The sequence below is a fragment of the Sceloporus undulatus genome, chromosome 6, assembly GCF_019175285.1.
Source record: "Sceloporus undulatus isolate JIND9_A2432 ecotype Alabama chromosome 6, SceUnd_v1.1, whole genome shotgun sequence".
In the NCBI taxonomy this organism is placed as follows: Eukaryota; Metazoa; Chordata; class Lepidosauria; order Squamata; family Phrynosomatidae; genus Sceloporus; species Sceloporus undulatus.
The window spans coordinates 36692048-36715724 of record NC_056527.1 but is presented as its reverse complement, the minus strand read 5'-3'; the positions used below and the strand labels follow the sequence as shown (position 1 = coordinate 36715724).

The 23677-nt window shown below is 37.8% G+C and overlaps 1 protein-coding gene across 1 annotated transcript in view; it reads left to right on the top strand.

The window, feature by feature from the left end:
• DGKB (diacylglycerol kinase beta) overlaps positions 1–23677 on the top strand; it is a 277224-nt gene that overhangs the window by 19913 nt on the left and 233634 nt on the right. The window contains exons 2-7 of the mRNA XM_042476726.1: positions 5457–5721; positions 15944–16020; positions 16859–16879; positions 19002–19155; positions 20165–20302; positions 22146–22195. Coding sequence (XP_042332660.1) covers positions 5652–5721; positions 15944–16020; positions 16859–16879; positions 19002–19155; positions 20165–20302; positions 22146–22195 — 510 coding nt within the window. The 5' untranslated portion in view covers positions 5457–5651. The remainder of the gene's footprint in view (positions 1–5456; positions 5722–15943; positions 16021–16858; positions 16880–19001; positions 19156–20164; positions 20303–22145; positions 22196–23677) is intronic.

The following is a 23677-nucleotide window of genomic DNA, read 5'->3' as shown; positions in this document are numbered from 1 at the left end:
CTATTCAGGATTCTGACTCTTTCTGTCTTACTTTTGTTTCCTGTCTGTCCTTAATTGTTTGAAGAGTTTCATCTGTTATCCATTGAGGCTTCTCTTTCTTTTTGACTGCACATAGTGTTTGTTGTTTGTTGTTTGTATTCCTCTCTGTCCCTGGCTTCATTCCAGAGTACATCTGGCTTCGAGTCAATTGTGTTTAATATTGAAAATCTGTTTTTCACATGTTCTTTATAGTATTTGGGGATGTTCTTTAGGCTGCATTTCAATGTGAAGATTGGTTTAATATTCTTCAGTTTTATTCTAAATTTTGATACTAGTAGTTCATGATCTGTGCTACAGTCTGGTCCTGGTCTCGTTTTTGCAGAGAGAATGGAGCTTCTCCTGCTTCCAATTATGTAGTCTATTTCATTTTTATACTGTTCATCAGGTGATGCCGCTATATACAGTTACTTCTTGGATTGCTTGAAGAATGTTTTTGTGATGAACAAACTGTTAAAATGCCATTCCAGTTGTAAAATATACATTATGTATAATGAAAAAATTGAAAAAGAGAAATGGTTTCAAGATAACAATTATTTTTACACAATGGCAGCATTGAAACAACCCTGAATATGATTTCATTATTATGCATGACCATGCTACAGATAGAAATGTAAGGGTTTTGCTGCTTTATGTTTTAAATCAGACAGTGGTCTTATATTTAACACAGGATTTAGAATTCTGAAAACAAGGGTCTGTGAAACATTTAGTAAGAAGCACTTGAATTACATATTGTTCACTTGCAATATCAAAAGTAATATCAAGTCTGAAAGATAAATTGATTAAACTTTGTTCCCCAAAGATATTCTCAACTGGAAAAGAAAAGATCCTTTGTGAATCCAGAATTTAAGTGACATGTTTTAGCTTTCTAAAAGAACAGAGTAGAGGTTGTAGGGGTTTTTTTTTCAGGTGAAAGACCAAAAATATGAAATATCAATTAAAATGTGCTCAGTAGTATTTTAAACACAGTATTAAGCACACTTCTTTTTTATTGAGCAAACAAAACACACCATATTTTTGTTTTTTTTATAGATTCTAGGTGTCTTGTTTAATATCTTTCTTAAACATGGGCAATTAGAATTTGATACTTTTTCCAGACTAGGTCATCCAAGAGAAGGACCATTCACCTATACCATAAAAATCATCTGAAGGTTTTTTTTTTTATTGAGGAAGAACTGGGTCCCAGAAAGTTGATGCTTATCTGTAAGAATTTTCAATGTTTTTCCAGTTGTTTGTATTCCTATTAGAAATGCATCCAACCATTCAGTTGCTTCTCTTTTTGATAGCATCATGATAACCACCATTCCATGCTCTTTCAACATTAAATGTATTTTCCACTTAATTAAGTCCCATACTGATGATCAAATTAATCAGATTCATAATTGTTTTGTTGTCAAAAGAAAAATATCAGTTCATCTGTTCTCAGCTAATTGACCCAAGCTGTGGATCTTTTTAGGTTTCCCAATTTGTTGTCATTTCATTGTCATTTTCTATTCATATGAATAATTATTTTAATTATAAGATTTCTCCTATGTTTCTGAGAGAGATTGGTGGAATAAGAAAAGGAAAATATGAGGAGAAATAGTGCATCAGATGTCATTAAATTTTAATTCCAAAGTTAGAGAATGGTATTCACAAGGCTAAAACTAGAGTGCCTTTCCTGTATCCTTGCCTTTTTCTGCTCTGCCTCATTGCTTCTTAATCAGCCTTTGACGTTAATGTTGATGTTGATCAGTTGAAATGAAAAGTCCCTTATTACATTGCCAAAGCAGACTGTCACTGTGCACCATGAACTGACATTAAAGAAATGAATGTAATATAATTAGCAATCCTTATAGTAGTTTCAATAGCATTAAATGCTAAGACATCGATAATATTTAACAATACAAACAACCAATTAAAAATTAGATTGTCTTCAGAAAAATGTAATTCATCATAATATGAGACCGAAAGCCAAAAGGCTTTATTAGAAGTTACCCAGAGACTTTTTTTCCCTTGACATATAAGCAATTACTCACTTCAGCTGATCAACTGTTATTTTCTTTACTCTCTTTTCTTTACTTTATACACATACATGTTGAGTGGGCCCTTGATATCCACTGTGGTTTGGTTCCAGAACCCCCTGTGGATACCAAAATTCATGGATGCTCAAGTCCCATGAAATACAATGTCATAGTAAAATGGTGTCCCTTATATAAAATGGTAAAATCAGGGTTTGCTTTTTGGAATGTGTGTATATATGTGTGTGTGTGTATGGAATATTTGGAATTAATTGTGTCATTAATTGTGTCAATCTGTGGATGGTTGAATCTGTGGATAAGGAATGTGTGGATACAGAAAGCTGATTGTATGTGTTTATTCTTCATCAGTGTTTTTGGATTTGCTTTTGAGCTAGATGCTCACACCCCAAATATCCTTCCCTCTTTTCTCCTGTCATATTGACTTGCCTTCTGGCCCTTCATCCCATTGCTTTTTAAACATCTGCTGGAATCATTCCCACAACTGCTGTCCTCCCTCAAGAGCCTCGCTGTTTTTGCAAGACTTTGACTATGGGCAGTAGGTGGATTCTCTCAGTGCTCAGCAATATCAGAGTGCATTAGCAGAAAGAGGATGTCATTTGAACTATCTCTTCTCAAGTGATGCATGGTTTTATTGTACTACTAAAGCTCTCTTCAGTAATGCAATGAAACTGAGGTCTCTTCTGGATGCTTGTACAAACAGGGAACAGCAGAAAAACAATTCCCTTTCCTTACTTTAACTGTGTGAGGGAATGTGGTAGTGTCCATTTCATCCAGTTGCACTGGAGGTAGAATGTGTGCATTGGGAAGCTTATTTATAGAGGGCTTCCCATGTGGTTTTTTAATTTTCCTGAGTAAATGAGACTTCCCACTGCAAAGTTGACTTTTCCAACAAATGGGCAAAGGTAGTGACAAGGACAGAATCAAGGTGCTTGTTCTTTCTCTCCTCATAGGGTGAAACAGTGGGCCAAATAAAGTGGTTTCCACCTGCTTCAAAGGTGGGGTGATTAGATGAGTGGGTGGAAACCGGATTGGAAGTTGTGCTCCAGGGCTAAAAATTAGCAAAAAGAACCCGGGATATTCCGACTTAGCCTGGAAAATGTGTACCCTACATATAAATGCTCAGATGCCAGAGCAGTTCTGAAGGAGCAATCCATCCTAACCTTAACCCTAACTCTAAAGATCTCCATTGGCTGCCCATCCGCTTCCGAGCTCAATATAAGGCGTTGGTTATTACCTATAAAGCCCTAAATGGCTTGGGCCCAGGATTTCTGAAGGACCGCCTCTCTCCGTACATTCCGCCTCGCACCCTCAGAACATCTGGGCAGCAACTCCTGAAGGTGCCTGGGGCCAGGTTAGCTTCTACTGCAAGAAGGACCTTTTCCACGGCTGCCCCAGCCCTTTGGAATACGCTGCCCATGGAACTCCGCTCATCTACCACTCTGGCCCAATTTAGGAAGGGTCTCAAAACCTTCCTATTCAATCAGGCATTCCCCGATTAAATATCCTGTGGGCCTCCCTCCTCTCTCGTGGCCGTGAGGTTGGGCTAAGGGGCTTTTTATTTTATTGTTTTTAAGATTTGTTGTATGTGTCTGTTTTTAACCTTGTATGTTATTTGCACACTGGTGCACCCTGTAAGCCGCCCTGATCGCTTGGAAGGGCGGGATACAAATAAAAATTTTATTATTTTATTATTATTATTATGTAAATGCACCTGTGGAGGTGCACATTTAAAAGGGGCAGAGCTGGTGTACCTGACTGGTTGGGGCAGCAATGCAAAAATGTGACAGTGTGACACCTCTAATGGATAGATGTACAACATACACAAACCAGACAGTCAAAGAGGGGGCATAGAGTGAAGGAAGGTAAAGCAGGCTTGGAGGTGAGGCCATGATTGTGCTTTGCTGGTGTTTTACTGGGCACACCAATGCTCCGATGCCCTGTTCTGGTGGAGGATTACAGGATTCTGAGGAAGGAGCCATAAAAATTGGAAGAAGAAACATGGACAGTTTAAGATATGCAGATGGCACCATTCTACCAGCAGAAATTAGTAAAGACTTGTGATGATTATTGAATAAAAACAAGGAAAAAAGAGCAAAGAGAAGTTTACAGCTGAATTTGAAAAAAGTAAAAATAATGACCACATATGATTTACATAACTTTAAAGAAGATGATTAACCCTTTGAAATAGTTCAAGATTTTCCATACCTTAGCTCAGTAATTAATCAGGCTGGAGACTGCAGTCAAGAAATTAGAAGAAGGGATCACTGTAAGGCACAGTTAACTTAAAGGCAGCTAACAACAAAAACAACAATGACATTCTTTACCACAGTCCCTCTCCCAGTAACTACTATAGCTCATTCATTTATTTGTTGCAATTTTTATGTCTCAAAATAATTACCAACTTGGCAGATGGAGGAAAACATGATTTAGGAAACTAGGGTGCCAGCTGAGCTGAGTAAGTGCCATATTCTGTTTGCCAACTAATTAATGCCAGGTTTAGATATTGAATACAAAAGTGTCAATTCTCAAAAGGATTCATTCAGTAATTATTGACTTCAGGGGGAAGGGAACCTTGTTTTAGCAAAACAATTGAAAAAGACTAGGATTAAGAATATGAAATGTGTCCAATCAGATACTGTATATGTAAGACGTTGGCTTTAAGGGATAAAATAGTTAGTTCCTCAGGGCTAGGAATGTTTGATGAAATACCAGCAATAAAGAGTATGTGGCACTGGCCCAAAACACACTGCAGAAATAATCTAGTTTGGTACTACTTTAACTGCCCTGGCTCAGTGCTAGGGAATCCCGGGAATTGTTCTTTATTGTGGCACCAAAGCTCTCTGACAGAGGCTAAAAGTCTCACAAAACTACAGTTCCCAGAATTTCCTAGAATTGAGCCAGGACAGTTAAAGTGGTCTCAAACTGGATTATTTTTGGAGTGTGTTTTGGACCACTGACACATAATCCTGGAAAAGGGTTCAGATAATATGTATAGCTTTTTGATTATTAAAAACAAAAAATTCAAACAACTGCTCTGTTTGTATGTTTTCTTAGCTTTTCATCTAACTTTGCAGCATTTTCCAACCTATATTCATTTGTATGTAAAACTGTAATTTTTAAATCACCATTGACTGTAATTTTATAGTGTAAAAGGTAAAAAGTGATAATTATTTGAAAGTCAAAATAAGAAAGTGTCTTGTGGCTTCTCAAAGAGGTACCCAAATACTTGTTTTTGCTGCAACAAGTATGTGTTGCAACATATATTAAAAAATGAAATCTGTAAGAAAGGTTTTTTTCATCATAGTTGGCTTCGCAGTCTTATCTGGTATGCAGAAATCCTATTATCTATTAACTTCTTCATTTCATAATTGTTTTCTTTCTTTCTTTTTCTCTTAACAGTCATTTTAAGATAACATCAGTTCCAGGGACTGTAAGATATCAGCATCATCCCATCATTAGAGGAGACTGATTTTTCCTCTTTCTGAATATCTTATTTGTTGACAATCGACACTGGAAGATTGCTTGGGGGTATTTTAGTTACCACCTATTGAAGCAACAGGACTGTCTGGTATGTAAAACTGCAGTGCAGTCATTATGATGAACCAGGAGAAGTGGGCTAACCTCAGTCCTTCAGAATTTTCTCAGCTTCAGAAGTATGCAGAATGTAAGTACTTCCTTTTGAAATGTTTATATTTCTGTGTTTAAACATAGGTGCATGGAAAAGTGCAATAGATAAAAGTCTCCAGATACTACTTGCTGGTGTAATAAATTTTGTGTAAATAGGATTTTTTTAAAAAGTAATTATTCAGTTAAAATTGTTATTTCAGTAACAGAATGCTTAAAATGAAAAAGTTTCCAGCACTGGCAATGCTACCAATCGTGGATATCAATTAATCTAAAAAAAAAAAAAAAACCAAACCCAAAAAAACAAAACCCCAAACCTGGCCATGGCCATAAAGGAAAAGGTATTCCCCTTTGACAAGCGGAATCTCCATTACTAAGCCAAAAGAGCTATCATTGTCAAAGACTGCTCTGTGATCATGTGACCAGCATGACTGCACAGAATACTGTTTACGTTCCCATTGAAGTGGTACCCATTTATCTACTTGCATTTGAATGCTTTTGAACAGCTACGTTGGCAGAAGCTGGGACTCCTGGTGGGAGCTCACCCCATCATGCAGTGATTGGGCCTCAAACTGCCAACTTTGCAGTCAGTAGAGTCTGCATCTTAACCACTGAACCACCACGTCCCCACAGCCATAGAATGCACCTTATTCTTTTCTGTTACTGCATTATTGCTATTTACTTATTGTTTCATTGCAACTGGCCCCAATGAATTGACCCTCCTTGTGTTTTAAGAGAAGGAAAGAACATCTAAGCATCTCTTTGTCTGCTTGTGCTTTGAGCAAATTCTATTTTTTAACTTAAAAATCTGGCAGGAGAGAATTATCAGGAACCAGATGACTGTATTGTGAAGCTTACAACCAGTCTCATGCAAAGTAAACAAAATTTGGTGTGGATATTTTCTTCGGAGGCATTCTCCTTGATTTGTTTTTCTGGAGTAGACTGGGCTTGAAGGTGCCTAATTATTCATAGAAAATAAGGAGATGGAAGCTTTTTGCAGCATCTGTGTTGAGAGTACCAGACAGCATGGATTTCTTAAACTGGGTCATCCTCTACTCTTTTCCAGGCAAGTTTTCCCACAAATAACAGATTCTACCCCTTGGTGGTGCCACTCTTTTCACTTCTAACACCACACTTCTCATTTCAAAAACATTTCATAGAAACATACATCATAATATAATGATCAGTGAAAGAGACCTGAGAGCCATATGGAAAATTACCCACACCAGAGGAATGTGGAGAGACTGTATGGGTGTTTCTATCCTAATCTACTAGAATTCTTGATTTTAAAAGAGAATGTAGATATATTAGATACATTGCAAATATGATGAAATAGAAAGAACCATGGGATTATAGTCATTTCTGGTTACAAATTCTATTGGAAAGCCAGGTAATTATATAGTGATACTTTATCATTTTGCATGTCAAAAATATGCAGTGTCAAACAAGCTAGAAACTTCAGAAAGTACAGATACCTGCTTGGAATCTTCATGGACAAATTTACCAAAAGTAAATTATAGCTGGTGTATGCATCCTTCCCATATCCAATCCCCATCTAACCTAAGATTATCCTTAGGTGTCTAGAACTGCTTTTTCCCCAGGTGTTCAGTAAACAAATCTTCTGTATTGCAAACAGGAAAACTTTATTCCAGAAAAACCATAGATGTTAGCAGGAAGACATCTGCAGACAGAAGTGCCATCATCCACTAACATTGGCATAACATTAACAATGTTCTGCCTCAAAACTTTATGAGCTTCATCTTAATTCATTTACTAATTAAAACATACCAAACCTCTCTTCCATACCAGTCTCATTCACCCAGTCCCCAATCCTGGTCTCATCTCTACTTTCTGTTTCCCACCAACAGACTCTTGAGAAAATTCGTCCTCCACACATCTGCACCTTTCTGAACCAGGCAACAAGTGTCCCTTTGAAACACTACCAGCTATTTCTACCAGTACTGTGCCTCCCATCATTCTCATCATATCTTAATATACTCTTAACATTAATATAATTCTTCTACATATCTAAAACACTCAGTTAAACATGCTTATAGATTACAACCATTTTATGACAAAATATGCCAGATTCTGACATTAGGGTCATTGCTCTTAGGGCAGTGGTTTCAGTATTGGACTATAACTCTGGAGACCAGGGTTCAAATACCATTTCCTGTGCAAAAATCCCATGGGTAAATTTTATGCAGAATAAGTGCCAAAGTGCAAAGATTCTCATCAGTCTAGGATGATCTTTCTAAGGGGTTCCTAACACTCAAGAAAGATGTTTTTCTACCATTTTTTATATTCTTGAATATTCTTTTCATTTCTAGTCCAGAGAAAGAATTAAGAAATCTGACTAGCTATAATAGAATACCAGACCTTTGCCCTCTTATTCTGCATTGCTAGGAATTACTCCTTCAGAATTACTCCTCCATGATAAAATGTCTGCTGTAAAACTGTTGCTTGCATTAGGAGGATGTCCATCCATTAGCACAAATGGAGGAATGGATTATGGTAGGAGTGCAGCAGGTGGAAAGAGGGTGAAATTCCTCCTCATTATTTGCTTTTATTCTAGTTCTGTTTCCTCTCCAAGCAGTTGTCATTAACATTGGATTTGCATCTAAAATTGTACATTGTAAAAGCAGAAGCATATTTAATCTTACATCTGCTTAGTTCCTTAAACATTTTGTGGGATGGGATATATTTTTCTGTTTAAAGCTAGCAAGTAAAAACAGATATATTAAGGATTTAAAATATGACGTACACAAGCAGATCCAGTCACCTATATGTTTTGAAGCTCACACACTACAGACTAAGGACTCATCTGCACTAGAGTCCAACAATTATCATCCAGTTAGTCTGACATCTATACCAGGAAAGATTCTAGAGCAGCTAATTAAACAGAGAATCTGTGAACATCTAGAAGGCAATGTCATAATCACAAAAAGTCAACATGGGTTTCAGAGAAACAAGTCATGCCAGACAAATCTAATCTCTTTCTTTGATAAAATTACTAGTTTGGTAGATGAAGGGAATGCTGGGAATATATTATATGTTGATTTCAGTAAGGCTTTTGAAAGGGTTCCCCATGACGTTCTTACAAGCAAGCTAGTGAAATGTGGGCTAGACAACGAAACTGTTACATGGATTTGTAATTGGTTGACTGGCCGAACCCAAAGGGTACTCAACAATAGCTCAATGGCTCCTTTTCATCCTGGAGAGAAGTGACCAGTGGGGTCCCACAGGGGTCTGTCCTGGGCCCAGTGCTATTCAACATCTTTATCAATGACTTGGATGACAGAATTGGGGGTAAACTTATCAAATTTGCAGATGACATCAAATTAGGAGGAGTAGCTAATACCCCAGAGGACAGGATCAAAATTCAAAATGATCTGAATAGACTAGAAAGCTGGGCCAAAGCTAACAAAATGAATTTCAACACAGAGAAATGCAAGGTACTGCACTTAGGGTGGAAAAATTAAATGAACAGATATAGGATGGGGGACACCTGGCTGAATGAAACTGTGGCGGGTTATAGACCGCCGCTTTGAGGCAGTCTACCGCCGCTGCCGTTTGCTCCGTAAGGGAGCCGTCGCAGCCACACCGCGCGGCTCCCTTACGGAGCAAAAAAGAAGCTCCAAAATGGAGCTTCTTTCTGCGGCGCCCTAATGACGTCGCGAGGTGCCAGGGGCGCATTCGTGACGTCAGGCGCGTTCAGACACACAGCATCCGATACGTAAAGATGGCGCCGGCTGTGTCGAACGGCTGGCGCCATATTGTACGGACAGAGTCCGTATTAGACCCAGGGGCGTCTAGAAGAGACGCCCCTTTTTTAAAATGGGTCCCAAGTGCCAGTTTGTAACCAGCCTATGTGTGAAAGGAGAGTCCAAGTAGACCAGAAATTGAACATGAGTCAACAGTGCAATGCAGCAGCTAACAAGGCCAATGCAATTTTAGGCTACATCAATAGAAGTATAGTGTCTAGATCAAGGGAAGTAATAGTGCCACTCTATTCTGCTCTGGTCAGGCCCCACCTGGAATATTCTGTTCAGTTCTGGGCACCACAATTTTAAAAGGATGTTGAGAAACTGGAGCGTGTCCAAAGGAGGGCGACTAAAATGGTAAAGGGTCTGGAAACCATGCCCTATCAGGAACAACTTAGGGAGCTGGGGATGTTTAGCCTGGAGAAGAGAAGGTTAAGAGGTGATATGATAGCCCTGTTTAAATACTTGAAGGGATGTCATATTGAGGAGGGAGCAAGCTTGTTTTCTGCTGCTCCAGAGAACAGGACCCAGAGCAATGGATACAAGTTAGAGGAGAAGAGATTCCACCTCAACATTAGGAAGAACTTCCTGACAGTGAGGGCTGTTCGACAGTGGAACAAACTCCCTTGGAGTGTAGTGGAGTCCCCTTCCCCACCCCCCCACCCCCCATGAATAACAAAATCCGTGGATGCTCAAGTCCCATTAAATATAATGGAAAATGAAAATGGTGTCTCTAATATAAAATGGAAAGTCAAGGGTTGCTATTTGGAATTTATACTTTTAAAAAATATTTTCAAGTCATGGATGCTTGAATTTGTGCATAAAAAATATGTGGATAAGGAGGGCTGACTGTATAAAATGGTAAAATCCAGGTTTGCTTTATGGATTTCTAAAAATATTTTCTGTCTGTGGATAGTTGAGTCTGTGGATGCAGAATTCAGGGATATAGAGGGCTGACTAATGCACTCTGAAGTAGCTGGTATGATGCCACATATTGGGTATAATATGAAATAAATTGTAGTATTGTGGTGTTTCAAGTAGAGTTGAACTGAAAGAGGTGATAATTTTCACAAGCACTTTCACAACCTGTTAAAATAACAACACATTCTACGGTGATTTGAGGGTGTAGTGCTGTATTCCTAAGCATACTTAAAGCCAACTTCCTTCTTTTTAGCATTTACAATTAAATCTTATCTATTTTGAAATGAGTATTTTTTGCTTTCCTTTTTCTTCTATAGTGATGACCAGTGTGCAAGAAAGGAAAGGGACTGGAAGTGGAGCTTTAATGACTGAGTTATGATTTATTGCTGAACATATCTTGAGAAAGACACTATGCCTTTTAAAATCCATTTTAATACTAGAGGACAGATGCCATTAGGTTACATTGTTTTATCATATACGATGTGGTATATAGGTAGTAATAAAATAGCAGTTTCAGTTGTCTTTAGTCCTATTCTATGTGTGTCTATAGATATCGATTCCACTTTTAGACTTATTACAAATGACATTCTAGGAGACGTCTGTAGTTCGGGAGCAGTCACTGAAAGGACCATGTCACTCATGTTCCCACAAAATGCACTTGTGAGAGTGGTGAGGTAGAGAAAAGGGCTTCCTCTGAAGATCTCAAGATATGAGCAGGCTCACATGGGAGAATATGGTCCCTCAGACAACCTGAATGTGAGATTTATAGGCCTTTATAACTCAAAACCATCCCAGACATGGATCAGTATTTTTGTAACAAGGGAACTTTATACCTCTGTAATCTGTCATTATAGCATAGGATACCAATAGCAATAGCAAGTACATTTCTATACCGTTTATCAGTGCACTTTAGCACTCCCTAAGCAGTTTACAAATTGTAAGCTAATTGCCCCCACAGTCTGGGTACTCATTTTAGCGACCTCAAAAGGATGCAAGCCTGAGTTGAGCTTGAGCCCTTTCGCTGGTATAGAACTCACAAACTTATGGTTTGTGAGTGAGTAGCTGCAGTACAGGCATTTAACCACTGCGCCACCAGGGCTCCTGGTGCTTCAGCCCCAAATCATGTTTCAAGTTGGCAGTTAGCAGTCTTCTTTGCCCTTAGTATCCACTGGGGTTTGGTTCCAGGACCCATCCTGGATACCAAAATTGGTGAATACTCAAGTTCCATTATATACAATTGGGCGGTAAAATGGTCTCCCTTATACAGTGGGCTCTTGTTATCTGTTGGGGTTTGGATCATATGGGTAAAGAAAAATGACACAGATGTGGTCAAAGTAAAATTACAGCAATATTCCATGTCAGGCTGTATAACAGTTGTGATACTTATTTGCTTAAAAATTCCACAAAAATTATTTGCTTTTGCCCAAAACCTATTAAAGTCCACAGTGCCCCTTGTTGGTCTTTATTTACCATGACAGAAGACAAGTCAGTTCTGCTAGCAGTCTTCCTCTGAGCATCCTAACAAAAAAGCCTCCTTTAAAGCTACTGATTACATTGGAAGCATGTACTGTCCAGTGTACATAGACATGTTAGATTAGGTTTCTACATATCTATCACATGCTATTAGGGCCTTTTCAAGTGGCCTATAGGCTGCCCTGTATAGATGGGGAAAAAGCATGCTTGAATTATTTTAAAATAAAGCTTTAATGTGTATTTTTACTTAGCAAATTGTTTTGTTTTGTTTTGAAATGTCTGCTTTTAGGGGAAGCATATAGTCAAAGAGAATATTTCTCTATTTATTTTGGACCTAAGTATCTCAAGGCCAGAGCAGATGACCCAGGAAAGCACCGGCTGGCCCCTGTACTCATCTGGTTTGGTCCCTGTATTAGTGTGGGATGAGTAGCTGTTCATACACCTGATTGTATAGAATGTATGCTTGGATTATTTAAAAGGGCAAGGAGGCTTTAGTTCTGTACTAGGGAAATAAAATAATAGGTTGTACAGACCTTACCAATGAAGGTTCTTTGTCCTAGTGTTGATCTGGAGATCCACACTATGCATCCTTAAAATGGATATCAGGGACCATTCTGTTTGCCTTGCGCTTCACCATTGTCATATGGAATTGCTCTGATGCCTAATTAAATGTTGAAGGTTTTGCATATGTGGGAGTTTTTATGTGCACACAGAGCTTTGGAATAAGGGATTGAGAAGTCTTTTCCTGTTAATGTAACAAGCAAATGTTTAGTATCTATTTTCTTTGTGTTGGAGAAGTTAATCTTCAAGGATAATAAGGTATCTGAAAGAAGCATTTGGAAATTCTTTGAGGAACCAATATTAATTTACTTATTCAGTCAAGTGCAACAGCTTTAATTTTCTTTTAAAAATTCCTCCTGAACAACCACAGTTATGGGGAGTAAATAGACTTTATATTGCTTTAAACAAACTTGTGTTAGTTCGGTTTCCTTAATTGTGAATCGTTACCATAGATAAAAAATGTACCATCTACTCTCTTTTATCCCCTCTGGTCCCAGAAGACTTTGAGTGGGTCTGTGGTGAGTGAAGAAAATAATAAACTGAATATTATTTTATAGACTTGTTTCCTTATGGGGCAAAGTGGATGGCCAGGAAGGAGCGGCCTCTGGCTGCTCTGGTCCATGATCAGGCCAGGACCGTAGGACCTGCACAGCCTGCTTCCAAAGCCATGCCACCCAGGAGCCAGATTAAAACAGCTCCTTTTTAATCCAGTCCTTTGGACTGGAGGGCGGTGATGGAGTGGCTACTGGCTGCTTTGGGGGCATGTGTTGTCTAAACGCCATGCTTCCAAAGTGGCTGGAAGCTACTTCATTTAGCCCATGTGTTTTGGCCAAAGCCACACTTTTTCACTTAATTTGTGCATGTAAACTGTTTGGCAGAAATGGTTACTGAATCTTGGAACTGGCTGCTGAATTAATCTTGTTTTGAGTCTAGAATTTTAGGGGAAGAATCACTTCTAATCCAATCCTGGGTTGACAATAAATTAATGGTTTCCAGACAACGCTGTTTGCTACATTTGATGAGATGACAAATGACTTTTAGTTGCAAAGCTTGAAAGGAGATTTCTGATTTTGTCCTCTTGTGCAAAGAAGGAAAGGAGATGAAGCTGTACACGGGCCTGGCATTCACAATGACAGATAGGTATTATGTCTGTATTAGGCTGAAATGTATGTGAACCTGTTACTGGAGCATGGTTTTCCAATTGGCAGTTGTTTCAAATTTCTATCCTGGCCTATAGGCTGAGTCAATTTTTTTTTACTCCTGATGTCTGATTAGGTAGCATACTAATTTGGAACTCTTCCCAAAGAATTTAATCATCACTTGAGGAAGAGACTGGGGAACATTCTTGCTGGCTCTGATGAGAGGATTCTCCACATTGAGGAAAATCACCTGTAGAAGAGAGGTTCCTTTATTCATGTAGTTTTCCATATGACCTGAAATCCTCTTGCCTTGTGGCTCACAGGGCATAAAACTGGTGGAGTGTGTGTGTCAAGTAGACATGCCTCACTCTTCCCTGCACACAGTTGTTCATTGTGTAAGGGGAAGCAATAAAATCCAAACACTTGTTTTCACTAATCTGACTCTTAGCTTTCTTTGGAATTTTCTTTTATGAGTGGGAACTGAAGTCATATTCTTACCCTAACAAATAGAGGCAATAGCCATGATTGGCATTTTATTCTTAAGGGGATCCCTATTCCTTCCCCTCAGTAGGGGTGAGAGCCAGCATTGTGTAGTGATTTGATCATTAAGACTGTGACTTTGGAGACTGCGGTCCAAATCCCCCTGGAGCCATGGAAACCCACTGGGTGGCCTTGGGCAAGTCATATTCTCTCAGCCTAAGAGGAGAGCAAAGCCAATCCCTCTCTAAACCAAACTTGCCAAGAAAACCCTGATATGTTTGCCTTGACTTGAAGGAACACAACATCAAGAACAAGAAAACCCTATTAAATTCATGGGGTCATTATAAGTCAACAGTTGATTAGAAGGCACTGAGAAAGGAAAAGGCAAACAGTCTCTGAATAAATTTTTGCCAAGAAAATCCTGTGATAGGTTTGCCTTAGGGTTGCCATAAACTGGAAACTACTTGAGGGCACAAAACTACAATGATATGGACCTATTTTGAATAATGAATTCCTTTTATTCTCTGTTTACAACTAAGCCAGGATCTAGTAGCATCTCTTCTTGCAGGACATCCCATTTGTCCTCCAAATTTTCTTGGGGTTGGTTAGGAATAATTTTGTAGCAGGTCTTTGGGTGATGTGGAAGATTTCAAGGGGAAGAGGAAGTAAGTTCTGCCGGGGGTCCGTCAGCAACATTGGATGTAGGCTCCAGAATGTTTTTGTATTTGTCTCAAAGACATGTTAAATGAAGACTTTAAAAAAAAAAAAAGCAAATGTAATTCTGTGTTTACTGATTAGTTTAGAAATACTGTGTGTGCATGCGTGCATGTGTATCTAAAATAAAACTATTTAATTGGTTTTTAGCTTAAGTGTGATTGATGCTCATATTCTCACAACACAGTTTTATTCATTCTTGCATTACTATACTGTGCTTGCTGCTTTTCGAAAGTGTATTATTTATTTATTATATTAATGTGTATCCTGCTTTTCTCCCAAAACTGGGACCCAAAGTGGCTGCTGGTTATTGCTGTTGTTGTTATTTATATTGTACTATTGAGTCCAAGTAAAGAATCATAAAAACCAGGCAGCCTTGCCAGAGTTGTACAGTCTTACACACACACACACACACACACACACACACACACACACAGAGAGAAAGAAAGGAGTAGTACAAATATAAAACTATATAATATAGTTGTGAAAATCCTAAACCCAGTATAATATAATATAAACTGAACTGACAAATACACATAGCTAAAATATACAAGATTATAAAGCAATATTAAACCAAAATTCCAAAAGCTTTGAAAACAAGGAGATTTTAAAATGAGGGGAAGGAGCGGTCCACAGATTCAGGCAGGCAATTCCAGGCATGTGGAGCAGCAAGTGAAAAAAACGATGAAAAGCCAAGGAAGACTAAATCCTTGCAATGCTTGTAACCCCTGTAAATCTTAGCATATTTTGCGAGAAGTCTAGAGTTTCTAGAACACAATTCTGAGCAGGCTGCTCAAAAGAAATATAGGCTGAAAGATAAGTGGGAGCTTGGTCATGCTGGGCTGTAAAAGTTAAAGCACGAAGATATTTAAAATATTTTAAGATATTTCTTTATTATATTTCTTTATTACTGCCAAGTCCACAAGGGCTTCCAAGGGAAAGAATTGCCTTTGCCTTTCCCAAGGGAAAGAAGCTTGCATGGGTGTGTATGTGTATTTAAGTTGCCTGCTGATTTATGGCATCCCCATGTATTACTAAATCCTAATAGAAATGGGCAACGAATGAAGAGATATCAACGGCGAGGTACATTCATGAGGTTTATTCCAACTGATATTAAGTGCAAGGATTCTGATGAAAATCTCAGATTAATCTTGTAGGAAATGCTGCTTGTTTAGTTAAATAAAATGATTGTCTCTTATTGTTTTTACAGATTCTACAAAGAAAATTAAGGATGTTTTGGAAGAATTCCATGGCAATGGTGTGCTAGCCAAGTACAATCCTGAAGGGGTAATTGTTTTCATCATTTAACTTTAAATAATTGCACTTGTTGCAAGAAATAATGCTCTGTGTTCTACGGGTTTAGAGGTTTCAGTATTTTTTCATCCTCTAAAAACATTTTCCTCTAGTAGAGTTGGTAAAGTAGGGCTGGACATCATACAAAAAGCAAGATTGGATTTAGAGGAAGGAGGTATGAAATTGGAGGAATGAACATCAACAATAGATCTGCATTGCCATTCAGCCCCTGCGTGAGTTCAGAGTCAACTTGGGCTGCTTTTTCATGCCAATCTTCTCTGGCCCTTGGTCACCATGGGACAAGGGCTACTTGAAGGCAATTAACAACAACAAAAATTATGCTATTGCACCACATTTGCAATCAGGGAATACTGAACAAGAGGAAGGGAAGAGAAGGATTTTGACTGAGCCCTCAGTGCATAGTTTCTATTTTGTGCTCAGTAACATTTGGCTCTGTGTGTGTGATTTCAGCAGATCTAATAAAGACTCTACATACTCACTATAGGAACAAACTTTATTAATAGTCCTTAACAATTCTGTGTTTTTGCCTTAAGACAAGTAAAACAGGAGCACCATTTGTGACTTGTGAAATTAAATAGCAACTTTTTTTACATTGTTGCATGGCAGGAAAAGTGTCCCATTTTGTTAATTTGTTCTTGAACCATGGCTTTGTAATTGCATTAGTTACAAACACTGAGATGTTCTTCCAGTGCTTATTTGCTTTTTAGTCTGCTTCGTGATGAAACTGAACTTTCAGTTAAAAATGTTGCAAGAATGATATGACTGTATTAATAATATGTATCCATATTTTCTTTCTTTGCATGCACTCCAGAAGCAAGATATTCTTAAACAAGTAAGCACCTGGATGATTTGTTTTTTCCTGTGATATTTGAAGAATGCTATTGATTTGTCTGGCTCTATTGGATTGTGATGGCAAACTGCATTAATAATGTCATTCATGTTTTTTTTCTTACCAGAAAGAGTTTTGTAAAAATAATACAGAACAGTTATTAAAAATGAAGATACAAACTTACCTGATTTGAAAAACTTTACAAAATACATAAATTGTAGAAAAGATCATAAGCAAAAATAGTTAAAGGGTAGCTTTGACAATTCATTTGTGGCTTTTAGCTTGAAAAAGAAGTTGTGTCCTTTGCTGCCCTTGAGATTCTCCTTGATGTACTGGGCAGTTTCACCCCCTCCATCCAATTACTGGTGCTCTGCAAATCTCCATCTGGCTAATGGGTGCCAATCTGCATTTCCTGGAATGCTTTGCTTTGATGAAGAACATGACAGTTGCTGATGGCAACTGACCATTTTATTTTTGTGACTGCTCCTCTCCCCTTCCTCTAGCTTTTGGAAGATATTATTGGCAACTGTCATCCCTACAGTTCACAGAAGAGCTCAACTAAACCTTCACCTTGAACCCCTGAAAATGTGAAAGAGATTAAGATGATTTTGTTCCTGTCCACCACAACCACCCCACTCCAATTTCGGCTAACATTTTTGTTTTCTGTAGATCTTTCTATGTACCAGTTGTTGATTATCTTGTGTAATGAAGGTCTGTTGCTTACATGTGAAGGAAATGAGGCTATAAACTTTGAGAGGTGAATTTGGGCAAAGCTGGGATAGTAATAAGAATGACCTAATAGCACTTGGGCTGGTGGTTTGTGCATCAAATGACATCAAATTACATTTGATTGGGTTTTATTCTTAACTTTTAAAGGAACTATTCAGGGTGCTGAACCCTTTCTTAAAAATAGTTTCAGTACTAGAGATGTTTTCTTTAAAGCTTGTACAAAAACCCAAAGCAGATTCATTGCCTAGGGAAAAGCAAAACAAAACAATGGAGTGGGATGAGATGTTAAATATGGATTGAAGAATTTTAGGAGAGTTACAGTTTTCAGTATGAAAGTAGTGACAGGAATACTTTGTATTGAGAGGCCAGGCTGTGGGCCAGAATTGATAGACTTTACATGTACATGTAAGTTTATTTGTGTTTTTAAAAACAAGAATTACAAAACAATTTTTTCATCACCTAAAACTACAAACAGGATTAAACCACCTAACATTACAACTAAATTAAACTATGTTAAACAAAACAAAACAGAACAAAACTACTACTAATTAAAACAACCAAGAAAACATAAAATAACCCCACACATTGGGGAACTATAGCTTGCTACTCACCAACTAAAGTTTATAATTTAAAATATATCTACTCCATAATATAAAATATATCTACTCCCCAAATCAGAGTTCCATGGCATTGAGTCATGACAGTTAAAGCAGTGTTGAACTATATTATTTCTGTGATACAGATTAGAACTGAGAGAGTAATCTGCCCAAGGTTACACAGTGGGTTTCTATAGCCAAGTGAAGATTTGAACCCTATTCTCCAGAATCCTGGTCAAGTGCTCCAGCCACTACACCATACTGGATGTCTTATTCATATAGATGTATGCTTCAGAAAGGACAGTTTGCATACTATTAATTGATTGTACAAGAAATTAAACCTTTTATGTCTGGGAATTTGTTTGCTCAAAGTACTGAAAGAACATAGGCAGGTAGATAGCTAGATAGACATTTTTTTTTAAAAAAAAATACAACACACATAAAAATAATTCTATCCTAATAGCCAATTTCTTTATTACCACAGGGAGCATCCATATGACTTGTGCATTTCCAGCTCTGTCATTATGTTAGAATGATGCTTTCATTAAGCTAATTGAAACTACAGTGTGTGAATCTGGCCATGTTTTGAACAGGTTGACATGAACTGTGGTACGTGAAAATGTTGCCACGTGCATTAAGGACAAAAGATATGTAAAACCTAGTATTAGAGCTGTGATTCCATTTCATGTAACAAAATTTTGTTTTAATGTTCCTGATACTGTTTATATGAACATGTTAAGAATACAATTTTTTTATCCTGTAATATACAAACATAGTTAATTACCTGTCTGCCTCTACAGACAATTGACTTAGAAGGTTTCAAGTTATTTATGAAGACTTTCCTGGAGGCTGATCTACCAGAAGAGTTTTGTGAACATCTCTTTATGTCCTTTGGCAGCAAGGCTCCTCATAGTAGTCCTGTTGTAAAGACTAAGCCTCAGCTTCTTCCAGGAGGTAAGTAAGCCAGATAAAATATGATGTTGTTTGATGGCAAGTTTGACATTCTTGAGTGGTTTTTACAAAACTGCATAATTTGTCCTCTGTTTTAGGACTTAACAAAAAACTTGTTGCTTCATAACTAGTGAGAAATTGTTGGAGGAGGAAATCACCATGAATTTAAATTTATGGTGACTAAAAATAAGAAAAGTAGAGTCACAAGTTAGGAGAGTGACATGGAAGTAAAAATATGTTACAGAAATTATTGCAAAGCTAATTGTAGAAACAAAACAAAGTAGTGTCACACTTTTATCACAGCAGTCCTGAAATGAGAATTGAGCAAAGGTTTCCATTTATCAAAACTTTTCATCCCAGTTTTGTGAGTTTACATTTTTTTTTATTAAAAGTAAATTTTGTAGAACAGAAGAATAGTGTTGCAGATGGCAGTTTTATTGGGGATTACGGAAAAGCCCCATTCTGATATTTGGAATTGTCTCAGAACATTTATGTGTATTTAGGGTGCAGTTATAAATATATTTAGTGGGAAGTGAGTTTATTCATATGTCACATTAAGCTGAGCTTCTCTTAATCATGATTTGTTGCTTAAGCCAAAATTGCCAAGACAAGAAACCCACCTCCCCCAGATCTGGTTTGTTTCTCTTACACTCTTTTGTCAGCTCTGGTTTCAGGATGGTCAGTAAGGAAAACAAGCAGGACAAGTGATTATTATGAGTGCAGATATCAGAACAAAATCGCTTTGAAGTAACCAGAATTTATAAACCAGGGCTTGTAATTTGTGTCTGGTTAGGTTGATTTCTTCACCAAGCCAGATTTCATTTTTTACATCATGGTTTGCTGTCATGTGTGAATGTTGTAATGAGACTTAAATTTCTTATAAATAAATGAGTATAGTACTGTACTTTTAATTGATTCAATACAAAAGAATAAGTTTCAACAAATTCTACAAGTACAAGAGTGGCTTTTTTGCATAAGACGTCAAATATACACACTGTCATTATCATTTCAGGTTTGCGAATTACTAAAAGTGTTACATCCCGACCTACAACTCCTTCGACTTTGCACATACCAGATGTAATCCAATTGAAAGATATTGTTTGTTATCTTTCCCTTCTTGAAAGAGGAAGACCTGAAGATAAACTAGAATGTACGTATTTTATGTCAGTCGAGTAAATACTGTTTTAAAGATCCATTCAGCTAATCAATTTCTGTCATCTGTTAACAACAGATAGAGTATTTTTCCATTCAAGATGAAATGATCCATAAATGAACTACAACTTATCTTTAATAAGATAATGAACTTCTATTTAACAGCTGAATCTTTTATCTTTGACACACTAGACCAGTGGTTCTTAAACTTTTTTCCCTTGTAACTCTCTTTATATCTACACACAGATGTTGCCCTCCCGGCTCAGTGTAGTATATGAATAAAAATATTTTGCCTTTTAGCATGCCTATTTTTATTTTCATATTCATGTATATTCATATTCATTTATTCTTACCCTTAACAGTTTAAATTAGAACAGTTTTATTTAAGTAAATTCATTTTTTAACTCAACACATGTGTAAATTTTACACATAAGAAAGTTTGGGAAGAGGAGGAGGAGGAGGAGGAGGGATCAGGGTCCTCAAGTCTCACGCCCCCCTTGAGCAATTCTCATCCCTCCCCCCTGGGTTCCACCCCATCATTTGGGACCCCAATGCATTAGATAGTTAAATAATCGAATACTTCTTGTGGATTGTTATTTCCAGACAACATGTCTGGGATATACAAAATGTTTGGTCAGCCAGATTTGTAAGTGATTCATGAATTAGCTGGCAGAGTTTCCTTGAGCACTGGAATTCAGTAAATTCAGTAGACAGAACCAAGCCAACTGCAACCCACAGTATATGAAGCTAACTTATTTTCATGAAAAACTGTGATGGTTATGTGTTTTAAAGAAGTGTATCAGTATTTAATTGTATCCAGCCTATACTCAATAATCTTTATAGGGGTTTGAAGAACTTTGATAGTAGCAGTGTAGATTAAACTCTGCTGTGGAAATGCAGACAATAGGCTCTATCTGCTGGTGAATCAGATTCATTACAAGTTGAGAGATCAGACACCCCCCCCCCTTTTTTTTTTTTTTTTTTTTGGTATCTGTGGCTTTTTATATAGAGATAAATTATCTAGGTGTATAAACAGTTTATCTTCCAAAGGTGTTGACACTGGTGGATGATGATAATTTATTCGGCTGAGTTTATTTTCTATTGTGTGTCTTTAGTACTTTATTTTTATATATTAAAGTGATCAAGAAAAACAGCAGTATTGTGAAGGATTTAATTCATTTGGAAATTATGACTTTATTAACACACCAAGGTGTGTTTGTGTAAGTTATTTTTCTCCCCCATATGTAGCCCAGATTGTCTATGTATACAAATATGAAGATAAAATATGTGAACTAGGCAATAAGAGACACACAGTTGTCACATAAGCACTCTGTGAGTTAGGGATTGGTTGTAGCTTTTTTAGTGATGACTTCATTCACCTACTAGAATATTGACACGTGTTTTGTTCTTGATTAGAGTGCATTCTCTATAGAAAAGGCACATGCATAGATATGTCTGCTACTTATATGGTAGGCAACTGCAGTAATAACTTTTCAGAGAAAAAGATGGCTAATGGGGCAAAGTTCACCAATTGGGTATTCACTATTTAATTATGCTATTTAATTATGGATTTTAATATATTGCTGAAAGTGCAAAGGGTAAAATGTATATTTGTGCCTGTTGTGGATCCAAGAAAGATGATGGGTTGCTTCAAATGGTAATTGTAACAATGCTAAAGTAGGAGTGGTGTGCGGAAGGATGATAAGCCTATGATTGAGTTAAGTATTATCTAATTCTGAGAATAACCAGGATATTCTGGTCTATTGCTTATTACAAGATTCAAATAAAAAATATATATCCACTTTTCTGAGATAATGTTTTTCATATTTATTTCTCCCTAGTTATGTTTCGCTTGTATGACACCGATGGGAATGGTTTCCTGGACAGCTCGGTAATTTTATTAACTAATAGCAGCATTTTAAAAATATAATTTGATGCAAAAACTAAGCTTGTAAAAATCTGCAAGTGTCCTTGTCAGTTACAGCAAAGACAATGTAATCAAAGCAATTGAGTTGGAGCCCTCTAAATTACTTAAACTTAGAGGTGAAACAGATGGCCCCAAAGGGGTGGCATGATGCTGCCCCTGAGAGAGTCGGATTGGGGTCATGGCAACCACACACCCCGGCCCCAGTTTGGCTAGCTTCTGCCCCAAATAGGAGCCAAAAAAGTTTGCTCCTATTTGGACTAGAAAAAAGCCTCCGCTCCACCTCTAGAGCCAGCTTTTCACCAGCGCTGGGGTGAGTGGCATCTGAATGTCATGCCCCCCAGACACTTGGAAGCCAGCTGGCTGGCCTGTAATCACTGATGCAACTTCCAGGTGACTTGGGGGCGTGGTGTGTATAAACACCATGCCTCCAAGCCAGCGTTGAGCTGGACTTTCAGGGCCATCTGTTTCAGCTCTTATGTGGTTCTCCCCTCCTCCCTGATTTCACTGAAAACTTAAGCTAATTTAGGGGTTATTCACACTGTGAAAAATAATCTGGAATGAATCCAGGTTGAATCTTTGTTGTTCATATTCTTCCCAAATGCAGTCAATTCAGTTTGGGGGGGGGGGTGCTGCCAATACCCCCACTTCACCTGGGATAATTGGTACCAGCTATTTGGGGGGGGGGGTTGAGAAAGATTCACATCATCGGCAGTGTGAATAATGATCCAAATAGACCCAGGATTTAACCCTGTATGCCGTCTTTTCTCGCCAATGAGAGGAGAGGAGGACCATCCCTCTCTTGTTTCCCCCTGCTCCCATTGTCTCTTGGTAGCTGGTGGTTCCAGGGAGCAGTGAGAGACATTGCTGCCGCTGCTGCTGCCCCGAGAGACCAGCTGGGGACAGTTTCTCCCAGAGGTCGCTGGCACCCTTGGGAGGGGGGAGGCACAGGGTTGGTGAGCATAGAACATGGAGAGATGTGGTTATGATCAAAAAAATGGTATGAATAACAAATCTGAACACATGAGCTGGCTATTTGCATTATTCCACTAAAATAAATAAATAAATAAATAAATAAATAAATAATGTCTGAATGACCCCTTAATTTAATAAATAATAGATAAATAATAAAAGCTTTATTTTTACCCCTCCTCTCTGTCAGAAGACAATTGAGGCGGCTTACAATTTAAAAAGAATCCATACAATATCCCATATCCCAATTATTCCCCCCTCCCTTAAAAACATCAATTAAATGCATTATGATTACATCAGATGGGCAGATGAGATTTCTCAGTGAGAAAGTGGAAATCAATTCAATTGGTGGCTGGGTTTGCTATTCAGGAAAGGTCTACCAGACAATATCCTTCTTGACAGGCTTTTTAAAGCTAAGTTGGTAATATATAATGGTTCTCCTCTGGCAGGCCATTCCATAATCTGGGAGCAGTTGAA